Below are 20,603 nucleotides of genomic sequence, written 5' to 3' on the forward strand. Positions count from 1 at the left end.
GTTTTTCAAAATACAAATATTATACTGCATATATTGGAAGATTTTATAGATCAGTATTCATAATACGGTCTTGTGCGATCTGATCAATATAGGGACAAACGAAGCCGCCGCGTTATCAAACTGTGTGTAACTTAACTGGTCTGTTAGGCTGTGCTCATATTGATAGTCTTCGAAAACGTTTCAAGTTTAACTGTAGATTTTTGCAATAGTCTATGGTAAATCTTGTTAGACTTTTTTATATTGGCTTTTTATACTAGGTAAAGAGGCAGTTCGTTTTTTATTACTACCTTCGGAGGAAGCATTTGAATAGGGATTGTTTGATTTTTCAAATTATCAAAATCTTTTTGGAACTACGAATTATGAAGAATAAAGATATGAATGATTTTAGTTGTGGTCAATAGGTAGGTTCAATTCAACTAAAGAGATGAAAATGCCACATACCTAGAAAGTCTAACAAAACTTTTCATAGTAAACAAAATGGAGCGACCAACATTTGTTTTAATTTGAACCAATATTGGCCATACAACTTAACCCGTAACTTTTATACTCAAGCAACTTATTTCAGCACAATGTGCACAGCTTAACTATAAAAAAGCGATCAGGAGCGCCGACTACCGAACCGCGACGCGATCCAAGTAGGAATTCCCTTTGATGTGCCGACTGTATCGTGCTTTGGAATAATGTCGCGATATCTTGTGTGTGTGTGTGTGTTTGTGTGTGTTTTATGGTATAATGTGTGTTTTTGGAATAATCGCGTGTTTAGTTGATGCGATGATTATTGAATAGTTCTGTGATTGTGGAATTAAATTAATTGGGATTTTGTTTCTGATGCTGTTTTGTTTTAGAAATTATTCACATTGCTAGGAGAGTTAGCATAACTACACGAAAAGTATCCTAAAGTGAAGTATCCTACCCAGTAGCAGTCGTTGTTATAATTCCACGTCAGAGGCCGTAAGAAGGATTTGAGAAAACTCTGACAATAGGGCTTGTAAGGTGATTAAACCTGCAGCTCACTCGATAAGAAGAAGTTAGTTGGTATCATCTATTTGCAAATGGGGCCTATTACATATTAGTGTTATTTAGTAATAAGTGACCAACAGTAACATCACTAATTTTATTACGTAAATTAAAAGCGTTAAATCTACCGACACACGTAAATTTACAATCGTGTGAAAATGACCACTTAAGTGACTTAGTACTGTTTAATTAAGTTATGTAGAACTAAGCATTTCACTTTGACGTGTTTCTGTGAACATTGTTGATTGATAGATGTATAAAATGTATGTATATATGTGTATTGATTTATTAGGTTGATAGTTCGCACGGTAACAACGTCATTCGGACGTTGACCTAAGAAACTATGCATCATGTTAATAGGTGTAGTTAGGTATACCTACTTGTTAAGTATAGAAAAACGGGTTTGGTTTAATGCAATAAATGGTATAGCACTTATAGAAAAATACGCAAGCGGTTGAGGGTTAAACTTTACTACAATACTTGAGTACTCATTTTAAAACTACAAAAGTAAAAACTATTTCTCGTAATAAAGTCTTCTCCATCGATCTGACAGTAAAAATGTGTATGACATTATTAGTATTATACAGGATTTAAGTACATCAAAAAAAGATTAACTGCAATAATTTATATGAAAACAAAAAATATAAATTATAATAGACTTCTGCTAATGTAAAACTATCAACAACTTAATAATAAAGTAATTTACAGTTTTTCAGTGCATTTAAATACATTTTTACTACTTTAATTACTCAAATTATCTTTTTATTTTAAATACAATTAAATGCTATAGGTATACGTGAACTCAAAAACAACTTATACCTGGTTTTTATTCCATTGCACAATAATGTTTGAGATAGTAAATTTTGAAATTATGAAATCTGAAGTAAAAAATCGAAGTAATAACCTAATCTGTATCATCGCATTATTAATAATTTTATTATTAAATAATAAACTGACAACCACATTTTTGCAATTACGAGTCGTCTAAAATGTTTATTCATAAAATTATTCTCATTATTTTATTATTCTGTTTTGACATTTAAATTAATATTCCAAAATTAATTCATCTGGTGTTTATAATTAAATTAATTTAATGTGTAAAATATCGTTCCGATTTTAATTGAACTACATAAAAGTAATTGAATATCAACAAAAAAATATTAACGATGGACTTTATGAATATTCCCATGATTTTCAACCATACCTCATGGTAAACCTACATATGTATATTAACAAGTTTGCTAAATCTAAGTGCGATCACTACAACTGAGAACTTAAGTACAAAATTAAGTTCTGCTTCATAAAGAAACTAATTATAAAAGCAATTATATTTTACTATTTATCTATTTGATAACATTATCGTCAATATCACGTATTCAGTTTTATGTTTATTTAATAGTGTCGTATAATAATAATTATTGCATAAACTAAGTAGCATTGAAGGGTTAATCTGGTTAATATAGCTGTTTGAAATAAAAATGGGTTGAGAACATGGAGTAAGGAAAGGTGAGCGGAGATGCCATAATGCAGGTAGGTCGTTGGCCTTCTTCTAGGTCAAGTACGTACAGTAGACCATAGTACATGACCAAAACGATCAGTTACGAGTGAACTAACGAGACGTTTTTGTTCTTTGAAACATCTGTCATCTATGTTTGGCATTACAAAAGTGGTCGGGTCCACGGAAGTCGTAGTATAAGTGCGAAGACAGTAACGTTCCTAGTCCTCGTTAGGAGATTTTCCGTTATGACACCTCCGCTAGTCATTTTGTTCTGCGTGGTTAGGAATTAAAATTGTGGCCGGTTTAGTTATAGATAAGCGAGAGCCTGTTAATTCTAGACATATTCTATCGGCTAGATATTGTAGATAACGCAGATATTACATAGATGCGGTGTTATTTATGAGAGAAATAATAATAATAATTTATAGTTGTAAATGCTTATCATTTTACTGCATAATTTGTTTTAATATGAAATGTGGAACAGCGTCACTATACAAGCTCTTGACATTTTTCAAACGTTACTTGTATTCTAGCTTTTGTAAGTAATGATTAAGTAAAATTTTCCTTCTATATAAAATGATGGTTAAAAAACATGTTTTTTGTTAATAAAAAAATTGTTACTAAAAAATATTTTATCATTTGCGAATCTTCACAGTTTCACCAGTCGCTTCGCTCAAATGGTGAGAAAAAAGTTATCGGATTAATTTAATATTTTTATACTTCGTCCGTCATAATAACTGTCTCGCCGTGATTTATAGTGCCCATCATGTGTATACCGCTTTACACATATCCACTACATTACTTTCAATTTCCTTTCAATATACTCCGACTACGGTAAATTATGTTGCTATTTAAAAGATTTTTTAGTTTTTTTTTTTTAAGTTAAGGTTTTGTACGTTCTTGGAGTTGGGTTTAATGCCCCAACGAGGTAAAATGTCGGTCATCCATTTAGCGATTGTCAAATTGCTGAACACGAGAGTGTTCATCAGAGTTTCAGGTATTCAATAATGTTAGATGAAACGAGAAATATCCTTACTTAAGATGAATAAAAAGCAGCAATGGACGGATGGCTTGAAAATTAACAGGAATAAGAGGCAAATACATAAGAGTTTAGGTACCTACTGAAAAATTATATCAAAAAGAAAAACAAAATTAGGTAAAAGAATTGAAACAAAATTAGGTATATATCTACTTTTCTGGAGTCTACTTTGAAAAGGGCAAGATATACTTGACATTCTTAGTGATAATTTTACCTTCTAATATTGAGTCCATCGTTTGTCTATACAGGTTGTTCCTCATCTTCACAAAGAACATCTCCTCAGGTCTTTCAGGGAGGTAGTAGACCACCAGCTCCGTGTGTGCAGACACGGGCTTCACCGCCTCGTAGACCGGTTCACCCTTGACCTTCGTACAGACTAGGTTTACCTGATAGGACAAATTGATTTTGTCAGAAAATATTGAAAGATTAAGTGCTTGAAAGGTATATCAATACATTGTGTCTTTTCAGTTTCTTTTTATCAGTTGGTCTAATCACGATAAGAAATAAGCAATAATTATTTCCTTGCATCTAACGGATGATAAAAAATTAAAACATTTTTACTAGGCCAACTTTAAATTTCTTTCAGCGGATTATCGAGCTAAGTTCGACGAAGAGTCGTTTATTTGCAAAAAATATTTATATAATTACAAATACGTAAGATCTTAAAGCCGAAGCCCAAATGTTAACTTACTTGTGGTCCATAGTTATCTGACACTCGCAGGAACCGAACCCAGTTACAGTGTCGGACTTGCACACCACCAGACGTACATACTTCGTCAAACAACCCGAAACGATGCCGAATCTGTCGACAAAGAAAACAAACTGTTAGAAAAATAATTTAATTAAAATTACTCTTACAATCTTAAAATTGACAAAAGAGAGATTCACCCCTGAACTCATCCCTTTTATGAACTCAATATTGTTGATTTTTCTGTCTTTGCCTTTTTATGGCCACCATAGCATAGAGCAAAAGTCACTATCTCATTATCCGCCCTAGACTACCGCATCTACCAGCGAGCGATACAATCAATTCTATAAACCTACTATACCATAAAATATGAAAAGGCTTGAATGCCCTCACAAATCAAACAAGCGTGAAACACAAACCAGACACTACCAGGCTTCCAGAACAAAAATCCTAGAACATTATATTAAACTTTCTTCGCATCTAGCCTGGATTTCAATTTAAGATAGCAGTCGTTCATATCAGAAGGCATTAGTAGTAAAATGTTCTGAGCGCAATACTCGTAACCACATTATCATAAAGCGATGAAAATTGCCCGTGCATTTCTCTAATCCTGCGTGTCAAAGATTAAAACTAGTTGGCGCAGATACGACTGTCGTTAAAGACTCGATGTGGCTGCTTTAGATTAGTTTTTGCATTAACTTTGGACCTGTAAACTTAAGTATATGGGGTAACAAAAATAACCTGTTGAATATATTTTACGACTACATAAAAGTATAGTAAAAATGTTGATTATCAAAAGAACTTAGATCATATCCAAGCGAGAAATGATTTCTAGATTCAAAATTATGTCAGACGATAAATAGAAGAGAAAGATGCCTACGCGATATGATTAATAACTGCCGTAACTATTTGATAAATTATCATAAGTTCAATCGTGACCAAATTAATTAAGACTGCGGCCTAAAATAGATATTTACAGTCTGCGACTTAATTAAAAGTTTGAGTTGGATTTGATTGGCGTCTAAAAAGTTTATGGTAAGTCATAAGAAATGTAGGTTTAAAACGAACATTTAACTTTTTTGTAAATTGGTTATTACTGCATTGTAAATCCATTTTTAAAGAAAAGAAACAAAGAAAATGAGTTTTATTGCGCAAAAATATAAGACGCATAAATTTTGTAAAAAGACTTTCTGCATGTCATCAAAATTATAAAAATAAGCAATTTATTAAAAGCTTTAATTTAGTAGTATAAAAGCTTAATGCCAACAGAACGTCAGCATAACTCTCGCACCAACAGCGCAAAACAACCAGACACAATCTTAAATCAACAGCACGATAATCGCGCGCAAACAAACTACTTTCACACGGTCGTATCTGGTCTATTTGTTCTATGTTCGCTTTCAACAAACCGCCGCCGCTGCGTTATGCGTAATGACGTGAAAATTACAACAAATATGAACGTGCGCCGAGCCGCAAGATTCAATCCGCCATGCTGCAATTAACGGGCCTGATATAGCCAATGAGATAAAGTACAGCTATTTTCGAGAAATTGGTTAATTGAATAGGTACTTGTATTTTGATGTGTTGGGTCTTTAAGTTAAGGTTCAATTTGTAGGGCTTAAAGTAAAGGCTTGCTAATTTAATTATCTCAATATATAAACATTATCCCATAAAAATAACATTATTTAAATAATTAATAAATAAATTAAGTATTTGAGTACTTAATTTAACCAGTAAGTTTCTGCAAGAAATGATTTTTATATAAAACTCTAAAAAAAAAATCATTTTTAAAACACTAACTTTGCCATACAATATTAAATTAAATTACATAAATATACAAATCTTAAAAATGCAAATAACACGTAATTATCGTTTAATACCACATATGTATCTAACTTAGATAATACTTAGTGACGTTAATAAGTATGAATATTCAACAGATAGTACTTAAATTGGATATGGCTACAAACTAATTATGCTTAAGTACAATAAATATGCAAATTTATTCTGATATTGTACGCGGATCGGTCTATTAATTTTTAATATATGATTTTGTATATAAATCTGATCAAAACGACAACTGTTGGTTTTTAATAACGTCTATCAAAAATTGATTGGTGTTGACTTTTTTATGGAAAAATGATAATAAATCGATTTATGAGGATTTTTATTGTTTGTTAGTAGAACTGGAAATAAAAATGATATAAATTTATTTTATAATCCCTGACATTCGTCAGGCTGCCTTTAATTTCGACGACACACGGTTTAATCATATGAAAGCTTAATTTATTAAAACAATGAAAACTACTAGTAACTAATACAGTATTTCGACAAAAAACAATACAAAAAAACAACTTATTAAACACCGGAATACAGTTGGATAACAAAACATCAATCGGGTTTTTTGTCTCAGTTTCGCATAGTGGTCCCCATAAATCTGTGATCCCGTTATTTAGAATAAATTGCAAACGTCTGCAGTCCTTTGTGACGGCGGGTTTTTGTCCATATGATGCACGCCTAACCACTGTGTATGGGAACCAAATAAATACAGGGTGAAATTTTGGACACAATTTTGCGATGTGACTCACTGTGCAGGCTCATTGTAAAAGGAATTCGGAAGGAAAATCGTTAACTTTAAATACGAGTAGGTACCTATTTAGTTCTATGGTAGTTACTGATTTTACTATAACAGTTAACACGTGACAGAAAACAGTTTATATTGGGTAATATAACAGTTTTGGCAATTTTAAAAAGCTCGTTAATCGATGATCATTAATTACCATGTCACAAGTCTAAGTGAAGATGATTAAGTTAATTGCTTTACTAATTTATGTTAAAAAACGTATGAATATTTATCAACAGCCAAATGCAATACATTTATCAATAAGAAATATTACTTCTAACACTCGCAAGAAAGGGCTTCAATAGAAAATAGAAATCGCCATAAACTTGCTTGAAGCCGACTATTTGATACAAATATCTAACTCGATTAACTCTAAAAAAAACAAGGTTACGATCCAAATCGATTTCTTCGCCATATCAATTAGTTAACTACAATTTTATTTTTTCCTCGTGAATTATGATAAATACTGTTAGTTACTTGGAACTATAAACCTTCGTTATGGCTATAAAATAAACTTTATTAATAAACTACGCCCTACAAGTCGTTATAGAGCAACTTAAAATTCCGTACGTCTCGTCGTCAGTCGATCCGAATTCATTACCGATTGCCGCAATCGATTGCTGTATCGATTTTTAATCAATCTCCTAAATGGTCTCTATCAAATTTAATTGACGTCAATCGTGAGGGAGTTAAAAAGCGTTCGTATATTGATCGGCCAGGAATGGTCATTGAGAAAGTATTGAAAGCACCGATTATTATGTCTCGGTGACATTCCGAATTGATTATGATCATATTATAATCAGTTTTGTTTTTTTTTTTTTGCCTAACTATTTTGGCTGTGTTGAACTAGCTAACATATTTCAATTTATTTTATGTAACATGTCAAACATATACGGTTACATCTTGTCTCTACTTTTCAAAATAAAAAAAAATCTGCTTAACTGATTTCGTTAGTACACTTACTACCCTTGAAGTATGTAAAAACTGGTACCACCTACGTTCAATACAAATAAATGTTTCGTTCCTCATTTCTTTCTTTCTTTCTTACCAATACTTCCCTAATCCTCAATAAACAATATCATAATTTCGCTGTCACATTACCGCAGAGCCATTCTCACTTCGCTTGGCAGCGCCGGCGCACCGCTAGCGATCACGATCGGATCTACAGAAGCGGTTGCGCCTGAGGCGTCAAATCGCTCGCTTTGCGCACGCTCAGTATGATGGGACCTGCACATTGGATCAGACGGTAGCTGCGATTTTATCGGTGCGGGATGAATTTTAAATGGGTTGATATTTCATGCAATTTTTTAATACTTATGTAAATGGTTTTATGAGTTGTGTCGTACCTAATGAATTCAAAGACTTCGCGGTTATCTTTTTGGGTTTAAAAATTATCTGTAAATTTGGCTACATATACAAAACATATTTCAATATATTTTTCATAAAAGCTTTTAAAGGTCTATTTAGAATAAGCACTTTTAAGGTTGATTTCTTCAATAGTTAAATATTGCTCAAATAGTCCGAGACTTCAGGATAATCTTTACTTGCCAAAACTCGACAACATACCTGGGTACATATTTTAATATTTTACGATATCAACGAAGATACACAACATTCATTCATAATATCTCTCTCTTAAATAATAATCACAATACCACTCACAGCCAAAACAGGTATTCTACAAGTTCCCTAACAAATAAATAGTAAAACAGATGTGTAACGTCAGTTGTGTCAGGCATACCGGCCGCTTGTACTGAATTCTTATCTCCGTAACGAGTCTCACTCATCCACTACTGTTTTAAATTTCAAATTAAACGATGGTATTGCTAACTGTGAACCTTTTAGCGTAAGAATGAGACTATCACGACTTTCATGAAAATAGGTTTTTGTTTTTCTTTATGGGATGAAGATTATAGAGAATCTATAGTTGTTGTTAATAGTAATGGGAATATTAAGAGTTTGTTTGGTTAGATTTCGAATTTCGATGATGTTTTGAAAGTAGATTACCTAACTATGCATTTTATTTCAGTAGTTGCCATATAGGATGTGTAGGTAAATAGGACAGGATTATAGAAATTAAAGCACTAGATTTGGTGTTATTATGTGTCCCTAAATATTAAAAACAACACCGGTAAAGAGAGAGAAACATAATACGGGTCTCGTCTTGAGAACCTATTGTATATTTAAATTCATTCTCCAAGCCAATGAGTAATTACTTCCAGTAGCTCACGGCATTTTTGTTATTGGTAAGCCACTCCAATATATAAATATATTCATGAAGTGCATATATCAAAAATAATACACTAATTTCAAAAGAGTTCTTAAACAGAAGCCAAAACGCGCGTCCGTGCCTCGGGCGCGCATTTTGACGGCGCATGTTCAGCACTTGGGATAAAGGTTGGGTTCTACTATACGAGCATATTTTGGGACAAACAATGTTGGTTGGCGAACTACCAGAAAAGATCTTAGATAGTAGGTAAGATATAACTGGAGAAATCATAATATATAAACTAAATTATAAGGAAGTGAACTCAAAAATAAAATGAAACCTGTTCAAGTCATTTGAGTTTACCTAATCAAAATAACGACGCTTCGAAAGGTATCGGTCTAACTGCCCAGTTATCTGATATTAAACCATAAAATAAGTACGTAAGACAACTGTAATAAACGGTAGCATAATAATATATTCCAGTCTTACACTAACAGACCATGGCAATATAGCTCACATCCTAAAGCTATACGCGCATAAATTCCGAATTTATTACCCACACACTCAGTAAGAACCAACCTTAAATAAAGGCATGATTGCACGCGCGGTCGCCCGTAGCGATTATTTGCCGCACGCCGACCAAATTGCACGCCAATGCGTTCGTGCGCACAAGTCATTATATCTAAAGAAAGCACGTAAAAAAGCTCGTTAGACTATCAAATGATTTAAATTTCAAAATTTTTGAACTTAATGGATTACGTTCACGCGGTTTTTCTTTGTGGTAGGTTATATTTTCGGCAGCGGCTGTTTCACATTTGAGGTTTTGTTTGAGGCAGGTATGTAAAAAACACAGATGCACAAATAATCACTAACTTTTAACTCATACATTCAGGTCATAGGCAAAAGTTACTTTGACAAAAACTAAGCACCTAAAATTGAGATGGTGACTCCAGTATATAAGACCTTTTTATACCTTTATTATATCGTACCGCATCACTTAATTATCTAGCTATATAAGCCCCTAAAAAAGTAAGCAAGTGTTCCTATTATAGACGTATACCTGTATAATACAGCCAATTCATGATACAACCATCTTTGAGAATGCAGCAAAAACACAATGGCTCTTCGAATTGAAACTTAGATAAACTTTTGTTACTTAATAGCAAAGTGGGACTCAAATTATCTAGAACCTGTTTTATTTACTATAAGGTGATCTTCACACTGCCCCTCATCACGCTGCATCTTGCGTGTCGACGCACCTATGCGCGTTCCTGCGGGAGTGCAGATCTGCATCATCGTGCGGGTTTTTTGCGCACTCACGCGCGTAGGTGCGTTTTGTAGATTCACGCACGGCGGCTCTCATCGAGATCCATTTTCAAATATACACGTCACGCCCATTCAAAATCACGCGCGGCAATGCGGGATTCAGTGTGCCATACCTTGCGTCTCGCCCCGCACCTACGCGCGGGGGTGCATGTTTCTCCGCGTGTATGCGCGTGATCCGCATGAACGCGCGTGGATGCATTTTCAGTGTGTTGGACTATGCGTGTTTTTCATACAAACGGAGATATTTACAAGCAACGGAAAAAAACGCATCCACGCGCTACGCTGCATCATGCGGGGCAGTGTGATAATCGCCAAAGTCTAGTCAAATTGTCTTTTGTCTGCCACTTAGCACGTGTCTATACATAGAGTTTTTTAGAGCATCTTATAAGGTGTTAGATGAAAAGGCTAGAAAAAATTAAGCGGCTATTATGTATTGTGAAAGAAAAAAAACATGTGTTGAAAACATTGTAGGTAGGTACTTAAATTCAAATATGGTGAGCCAATAATAGTGCTTATCTGCAAGAGTTCTAATTTACCGTGACCAAATTCTTACTGAGTTTGCTTCTGAAGTAACATAACATCACGTGGAAAAGTATGCGATATATTTATCCATAGCTGATGCTGAACCCTGTAGTGAAGGTGATTTCGAGAAAGTATACCTACCTACTTCAGGACATGGTTTGGCAATTCATAACATTAAACACAGGCATAGCGTGTATATTTTTCAGCAAAATAGAAGCACCATAATCCAAAAGCACACTCATTCAGTAAAAACTTCAAAATTCAAACAGTACTTACATACATAGCATTTCAAGGAAAACTACAATTGAACAGCGGATAGAGCACGTGCCTAGCGCTGGAAACAATTTGCGAAAATGGTACAAGTTCGTGAAGGCCGCGGGTGCACTGTAATAACAGCGTATTACTGCAACTGGACATAGGGATTGCTTGTGGGGCAAGTTATAGACGATAGAGGAAGCGATTTTTATATTATCACGGAATGAAGTATTGGATCGAGGAGGTCAGATAGGCATTCCCTTCTTGTAAAACACTGATACTCAGCTGCTTGTAGTTAGACTGGAAGATAGCCTCAACAATGTTGGGCAAAGGCTAAGCAGATGAGGATGAGGTATCACATACCTGTTGTTGGTTTAGTTTTAGCAAGCCAAATACCTGTGAACGGAGTCTAGAATACACTTGGGGTTGTGAAAAAGTTCTCAAAACAGCACTAAGTATTTCGAGCTATTTATTTGACAGTGATATTCCGATACTATGGATGGCAGTGTCTGGAAACTATCTTTGCCAATGTTAGACAGTAATGGTTAAACTGAAATCTGTTACTGTTATATCCAAAATAAAATTCACGTAGAAAAGGGAACTAAACTGTGGACATTTTGGTATCGGGTTTGTATTTCTTATTCTACTCAATATGGTCGATTCTTTTTTTCTCCCTTGAAGTTTATGCTTTACCCCACACATAGCCTAAAGGCTAGCACTGAGGTCCCAAATGTTACAGTCATGGTCTCAAATTGCATCTCATTTCGTCAGTACCACCGGTTGCAATGATTGTGAGCTTGCCACTTTGTATGCACCACTTTCGACAGTTTTAAAATGACCTGTCTCTGATATGAATGTTACTAGCATCTGCGGAAAGTGTACGGTACAGAAGGAAGATTGAGATTGATAGTACCCATTACGGTGGTACCGTGTAATCTTTGTAGCAATATTATAATCTACACCTTGATTCTGGTAATCTGGGGGAAACGTTAATGGCTTTATTTAGTAAATTATCGGATGGGTGTGCTTGAAGTCAATATATTTTTTAAAATGTTTATTCTCGGTGAATCTTGATTTGATCTTTCCAAAGTCAAGTTGGATAATGATATGTAGATATTAAAAGTTAAAACTAAGTAATCACCGACTTGAGATACCATTTAAAAACCAAAAGCTACTTCCATGACAGTTCAACAAAAGCACGAACCATACTTCACATCCCAAAAAAACACACCGTATCATATAGTCAATAATTCAATTAAGTGACTATAAAACATGCAATTTGCTTGTTAACACGTTTACCGACGTTTACACGGTAATCGCGTGATAAATACCGTGACGGTACCGCACGCATGACGGTACGGCACGGTAGCGTAACGGTGCGCTACCGGGGTGGGCGTCAGACCATGTCATTGATGTCATCGGTGATTATATTATCGTGTTTTTTCGTAATTAATAGCAGGTTGAAAGTGTTAAGTTATTTGGAAGGTATTTATGTGTAAGTAATAATTAAAGTTTTGTGTCTTTAAATACATTCGTATACAATTGCATTAATGATTATAAGAATGATAACCAAAATAAGGCAACACATAACAATGACCCCGGGTTTCATATGTGTATGCCATGGATACTTATTATAAACGGATTTCTTCAAAAACTTTTACACAGTTGAAAGCTTCTTGGAGATAGTAAAATTCTTAAAAACTCAGTGAATCAAAGAACTAATAAACCTATTATTCTACAAGAATACAACAGTGGCAAATCTTTATATTCTACAAAAACACGTCAAGAAAACATGGTGGCAATAATTTCATTATATACTACACATGAAACGAGCCATAAAATTGTTCCTAATCCAAACACAATAAGTAGCGTGGTATACCGAGCCGTGACGACGTTCATATGTCACGGTTGATAATACCACGTGCAGTACTGATTATGGGGTAACCAGCAGACCATATCACACCTGTGAATGTAAAGGACGGTCAGGTAAAGGTCGCAAGGGTGGTTTCCAAGGACATAAAGATAAGGAAAGGGGATGAAGCAAACAAATGATTAACTCCGTTTGTGTTAAATATTTGGGATCACATTTTGGACGGTTCATATTTTTGTCTCGAAGAAGCAGACAAGTATAAAGATATTCCTAAAACCAGAGCTGCAAAAGTTATATTGCTAAAGCCCAAACAGAATGCGGATTTGAAAATTTATTGGTTTCAAATAATTGGTCCAGCTATTCTAAAAGTTGCACTAAAACGAATCCAAACGATTCCAAAAATAATGTCTTCTCAAAGATAGAAGATGGTTTCTCAGTAGAAAAAGACTTAGTAGATAACCTGAGAGCACATACAAAAGGTTCCAAAAAACCTGCCATAAAGCACCTACTGCAAAAAATAACCAACCGTGACAAAACGCAACATATGTCACGGTCTAGTATACCACGTGCGATATTGTTGAGGGTAGGCAGTAGACCATGTCACACCTGTCGACGGTGGTTAATTAAATAAACACTTTGTTGATGCTACTGTTGATTTTTGTAAAGAGGGTGTTCGATTGATGGTTTTGAAGTAGTAGAGCTTATTCAGGTCTTTGGTGTTGCAGGATTTTTGGGAATATCAGACTCAAATATTCCCAAAAATCCTGCAACACCAAAAGTATTTGAGTATAGAAACGCTATGTGTGTCTATATACTAAGTTGAGTGATAGCTTCTTAAGTATCGTAGGGACTGCATAATATAGAAAATATCCATAACCTAATGGAACTTGAGATTGGTCAGTCTGAATTAAAACATGGATTAATTTAAACCGAAATTTCTATTAAAAAATCGATTAGATATTTTCCAATTTTCTCCTAAATAATTTCAGCATAACTATAGCCACCAAAAAGAACAGACAAACCTATTAAAGTTTTTCTTCCACCCCCTACAGATATCTAGGAAACATTATCTACTGAAGACCGTTAAAATTGTATTACAAGTAAATCTATTTGTGGTCTCACGTTTCGTCCAGTCGTGATTCAGTCTGGGTGCGCATACACAAAAACGTATAAAGACTTGTTGGAATTTAATTAAATATAGCTGTCACTGGAAACGGTTTCAGTTATTGGGTATTAACTACTATTGTTGAGGAATTCTTTAGGTAGGTATATGGTTTGGAGTAAAATGGGTGACTCAATTTGGGTGCAACATTAAAGTTGTAGTTGCAAAAGCTGGTTGATCTTTCCTTAAAGAAGGTAAGTATGAGAACTACTACTGCTACTTATCTTCTACTGAAAATGTACCAGGATCTCCTTATCCTGATATTCTACGAAAATGTTACTAATATCCATTCTTTCTATAGTAAAAGCTGTCCTTCAGCAACCTTTCTTACACACCCCAATTATTTCAACATCCTCACGAAACCACACAACACCAAACAGGTAATCCAAAAAAGCCGACCACAATCATAAAGTTCCAGGTCCAAATCAGTAATATATGGTCCAATTTGATCTTATCTCAACTACTGGAAGCATTTCACCCAAAAAAGGGAACGCAGGAGCCGAACAATCAAGCTGTCACAATTTTAATCAGAGCCTCGGCGAATTCTATCGCTTTTTTCACTTTTGGATTCCCTTTCGACGTAATAATTGCGCCAAATCACTGGCTTTGGATGTTGTTCGAGTGCAGCTTTATGTTGGTACCGTCTAGAAGATTTGAATCGCCTTTTTGAAGAGGAATTGAGGAACCTAGGATTAAGTTTAGATAGGAATAGTATACTAGGGCCAAAGAATCAAAATGATCCAAAAATTACTTTAAACACATTTCTTCTAGAATTTAGGCAAAGAATCTAACATAGAGGTCCTCCGAATTATCAAAATGCTCGTCTTTATTTTGTCGTTATCAAAAGGACTCTTAAGCACATTAAAAACTTTCTTTCCGCAACATATGAGTGTAAAGGAATGTGCAATCGTTAAATATGCAACAGCAAAAAGTATACACTGTCCGAGTATTTTAATTCCGTCCGAAGCCGTAAGGTTTGTAATTATCCCGTAATTGCTGGGCCGAACTCGACCGGTAGCAGATATATCACGGGATGAGCCTTAGGATTAAACTGGAGTAGACTGTGAAGCCATTAAAACTTTAATTTTAAATCTAGAAGATTTTTTATTTGGTGGGGAAAAAATGTTTAAGTTAAAATCGTTTTTTTAGGCAGCGAAGAGCTATTCAATTGAACCGAGAGGTTGACTCAAAATAGCTCGTAGACTATTCTGCAATTTAGGAAAAGATAGATGCATCAAAAATATTATAGATCTTTTAGATGTTCCAAGCTAGTTATGTATTATTTTTCTGTAATTTTTAAATCTCAAATTAATAACAGACAAACCCAAGCTAATTTTCTAGTCTAGACACTTCAATTCAGTACTGCTCCACCTCTTTCATCAACTTAGACATTGTCTAAACCACCTACTTTAAATATAACTGTACCTACTCCTAAATTGCTAAAAAATAACCACTACCAAAGAGTATTAATCTTTTTGCTAATAAAAAAAAACTAAACGTGATATATGTATAATAGGAAACGATTTTTAAAAACATTATCGCCCATCAGAATTTCATGTGGCGTGCATAAAAAAGTGCGCCCGCGCCGGTTAGTGAAAGAACCGTTACTTTTTAATAAACAATATAGACATTACATGAAGTAATTACTTGTCGGATAGTCGGTCCTCGTTAGATCACTTTAGTGGACGAACTACAAGGTTTTACAAGCGTATTAAAAATAAAAATAAATCTTACAACTGTTTTTCCTGTTGAGATAGGCAAAGGTAACTAATTATAGTTTGGCAAAGTCATTTGGTAGCGTAGGAAGTCCACCAACAAGATGGACCGAAGACCTTATAAAGGTCGCAGGAAGACGTTGGATGTAGGTCGCTTCCAACCGGTATTTGTGGAGATCTAAGAGGGAGGCCTATGTTCAGCAGTGGACGTCCTATGACTGAGATGATGATGAAATTCATTTATGACACTGTCATGTATGACGCGGTTTGGCGGTTAACGCTACCGTCAACAATGAAGGCACAGAGGGTTGTTCCCGATAGATCCAAAAAAAAAACGATGAACGAAGATGATAGAAATATTAATGGTAAAGTGGTATCGCTTCCTTCAAATTTAGAATTTTATCATACATTGTGTACGTATATTTTTTTTATTTAAAAATAAATAGGAATATCTTCTTGTTATCTGTTCACCATCAAGGAATTTAAGATGACTTTTATATAAAACACCCATGTAGTGCAAAGAACAGTCGTTATATTGCTTAAAGGACGTATAACATGAACCAAATCTGGTACACGGAGGATTAAACCGGGTCTTTATTGGTTTCTCTTTTAGTCCTGATAGAAGAGCTTGTAAAGGGACTTATTTTGTTTAAATATTGTTGTTTTATATGGGGAAGAAAACGCTGTTTTTGTAGAACATTGTTGTGGTATATCTATTTGTGAAAAATATATGACAAGAGTTCGATACAAATATAGGTAAAAGAAAGAAGAAGTTGTTAGAAGTTATTGTAATCGATATATTTCAGAAAATACTTTTTATTTGTCTTTTTAATATATTTTATTCGGCCAGAGAACATCCAATGCGTTTCATAAAATTTAAAAGTAAAGGCGTAACAATTAATAGAAAAATGTCTACTAAAGTTCCGACCGAAAATCAATTAGAAAAAATAATAACACTAAGAATAAATCATAAGCTGCTACCGAAAATTAAATTGTGGTTATCTATGGACAAAAAAATATAATTTGGGTATCGTTTTAATAATCCTTATATAATAAAGTAGGTAGGTGTTACCTATGAGGTAGATCGATGTGCAGGTAACAAAAAAAGAATAAGTCTTATAAATTATTTAGGTTGTCATAACGACCGTAATTGCTAAGTGGTAAAAAATCTATCAAAAGGATTGGTGTTAATATTTACTATATTACATACTTTGTGTAACTAACAGTTTATTTTTACTTCTTTGAAAAACTGGAAGATCAGTTAGTTTTTGTTTTTTGAACCAGAATAATGTAATTGTTATGAAAAAAAATATATGCGTCTTACTTTTTGTATCAAAATTAAGCTTTGTTGATTTAATTTTATTTATTTAAATTGCACCCTTTATGTTGATATGTGTTTAATTTATTATTTCACAAACAGGAGATTAAAAAAATATTTCAGTAAAAAAAGAACAACCACTTTCTATACCTTTATCTACGAAAAAAAAGATCAACTTTCATAGAAATAAATTAAATGTTTTATTTTCTTCTATTTATTTCTTCAGTAACAACTCCTTACGTCACCATCCAAAGAAGGCTTCTAGATAAAATGGACGTTACACTTACCGATACTAGTTTCATAGATTTGCTTATTAATAAGACCGACAAAGAATTCGTAACGGATAACGGTATTATAAGTATATGCTAATCCAATCGGTACATCGGGCAAACTTTATCTTAAGTAGGGTTGCCATAAGTGAGGATTAAGAATGAGGGTTGCCATAAGTGAGGATTAAGAATGAAACAACCTCGAGTAAAAACAATACATTATTTTTATACAACGAAAAAAATTAATAATAAAAGAGGACCCTTTTTGGTAGTTAGCTAAAACTTAGATAATTATTCATTTTGAAATCATCATCCTCCGAGCCTTTTCCCAATCATGTTGGGGTCGGCTTCCAGTCTAACCGGATTCAGCTGACTACCAGTGCTTTACAAGAAGCGACTGCCTATCTGACCTCCTCAACCCAGTAACCCGGGCAACCCGATACCCCTTGGTTAGACTGGTTATTATTCTGGTTATTACTGGGAATTATTCATTTTGAAATAAGACATGATTATTTTGTAAAAAGGGAAACGATGTCCTGTTTCAGTACATACCTTCTAGGTACCGAAAAGTCCTTCATCACTATCAAGTGTATGTACATTTCAATGCTGTGCTTAAAAACTACGATAAGATACGAGGTCTTTTTTATTAAAATTTTATTTTTGTTACATATAGGTAAGTATGTATGTAAAAAGAATAAACTTGAATATGACAACCCTGTTGTTAGCAGACGCATGCCTAAACAAGTGGTCCATGCCTTAATACGTTGTCTGTTTATGCGTTCATAATTAACACGGAATTTTAATCAATTGCGATCGATTTTAGTAGTAGTTTCTCTTTGTAATCCTGTCTTAATCTATCTACTTAATTAATTTTGAAAATTCAAAAAAAATATAGTTTTTATACGTCGATGCAGTTGGTATATTCAAATTTAATTGAATGTGAAGAAAATATCGTAGTGATTAATGACGAATTTACTAAAATAAGTGAATGGGATAAACAAAAAATAAATACATAAAATACTGACATTTAAATACAAGACAAATTGCTACCAATACTTCCAAAAAAACAACAAAAGAAAAATCTATTTTCCACTCTTAAACACAAAAAATAGAAAAAAAAAAGATGAAACAAAATAGATTTAATAGCGTCGTTATCAGAAACTTTACTAAAAGAGCATAAATGATAGGCTCTTAGACAAAAATTAGAATTGGATTTAACCAGGTGACCAGAATAAAGTCATAAATTCAAGAAAGCGGCACTTTCAAGTTCGGATCTAACAAATTAACAAGCGATTAAGCTACCGATTCAGTTAAGTCTGTGTGACCGAGAGTTAATGTGAAACAACAAATAACTTTGATAGCGTTCTTACTGGTGATCACAGAGGTTTTATTTGGGTTGGTAATATTATGGCAGTAATTTAATAAGTATATTTTTATATATTTTGATGATGTCTTATTGTAACAGATACCTATAGCTAATTGTAGATGCCCTTTGCGTATATAGTAGTATGGACGAAATCTACAATTCATGAAAAAGTTGACTCTTTAAAAGTCTAATTTCTAACTCATGATTTTTTTAAGCAGGTTACCTACTAATAGAGAGATCCACTGAAACAATATCGCAGGCTTGAGTCTTATTTAAATCTTAAATTAATCACAATAATAGCAACTGTCAAAGCAACTAATAATATTACTCACTAAAAGAAAGTCAAAACACCTCAGTCCACGACTGTACCAATAAATTGTTTACTTTAATGCAGTTACGCGGCTCCTTAGATGTCGGTAACAGATAAACGAAATCCGAATACCGTCAAAATAGTAATCAATTTTATCAGCTCGTTTAGTTAATGGCCGTTTTTGTTGGGTTAAATTCCTAAACTACTGTTTGCATTGCTTGATACTATCTTTAGAGAAAAATCACTTTACTTTTTACTTAATGATTTAATTGATAGTACAGATTTTTTTTGAGCTGTAGCTGAGATGATTTGTGATTGGGAAAGCTTTTCAAAAATATTTGCAATTTTTCCCAGGTTTCTTCTGTCAAAAATATCCAAATTCCACCCTAATAGATTCTGTAGTTTAACCATAAAGATATTATGTGCATAATTGACTTATATTTGCCAACAAAACCTGTAAAATATTAATTAAACGCCATTTAATATGGTAATAAAAATATTTCTGTACCTATAACTTGGTCAATATTTTCTTATTCACCATTAATATCAGGAAGCTAATTAACAGATGTCGATCTTAAAATAATCAAATTAGTATACATTCGTTAGTTCTATGTGAACAGAAGCCAGTTTTTTTTGTGGTTAAAATATTATAACGATATGCCATTGACGTATTTGTTAATGCTTTCTCACGCATTAAAATCCTTACTATTATGAATGCGAAAGTAGCTGTCTGTCTATTCACCTTTTATACCAAAACTAATTTATATGAAAGAACTAGAGCCTGCGAAAGGACATAGGCTACATTTTATTTTACCCGTATTGAACTGCTGGGAATAGCTGGTAAAATATAAGAATAATTAATCGGTTTAGTAACTTTGCTCATATTATAGGTATTAATTATATTAATACCTATAGTGGAGACTTGCGCAAGACGGCTGGCAGGAGCTGGATGCGAGCAGCCGAAAATCGATCTCAGTGGCGTGCACTTGGAGAGGCCTATGTCCAGCAGTGGACTGCTATAGGCTGATGATGAATTATATTATAAGTTACCATTCAAAAGTTCAATATTTTCAATAGTTGGACAAACTTACTAAAAAGAGCCACTCAGACCAACCAATTAAGATAGTGGTAATAACATTATATTGCAATTTTTATGTCTTTAAGTACACAAATAACTAACAAAAATGTTAGTTACAATACATGGTTGGTTAAAATTAAGTATTTACTTTTGCGTTTATCTTTGGTTATATATAATGGTCGCTTTGTCTATTTTATTTAATGGCATGGTACCTTATCATTATATTATAAAATGGTATATTTTCGAGGTGACACTCAAAACTAAAGTCTTAACGGAAAAAATAGAAAACTTGCAACCTTTAACTGTCTGGCTGTCTGTCAAAACTAACATTTCTCGTT

The 20,603-nt window shown here is 33.7% G+C and overlaps 1 protein-coding gene across 1 annotated transcript in view; it reads right to left on the reverse strand.

Moving 5' to 3' along the window:
• LOC124630084 (zinc finger and SCAN domain-containing protein 21-like) overlaps positions 1-20,603 on the reverse strand; it is a 67,437-nt gene that overhangs the window by 21,796 nt on the left and 25,038 nt on the right. The window contains exons 2-3 of the mRNA XM_047163808.1: positions 4,246-4,356; positions 3,769-3,940 (exon numbers count right to left, since the gene is read on the reverse strand). Of these exons, the coding sequence (XP_047019764.1) occupies positions 3,769-3,940; positions 4,246-4,356 (283 nt within the window). The remainder of the gene's footprint in view (positions 1-3,768; positions 3,941-4,245; positions 4,357-20,603) is intronic.

Source organism: Helicoverpa zea, chromosome 4, assembly GCF_022581195.2.
Source record: "Helicoverpa zea isolate HzStark_Cry1AcR chromosome 4, ilHelZeax1.1, whole genome shotgun sequence".
Taxonomy (NCBI): Eukaryota; Metazoa; Arthropoda; class Insecta; order Lepidoptera; family Noctuidae; genus Helicoverpa; species Helicoverpa zea.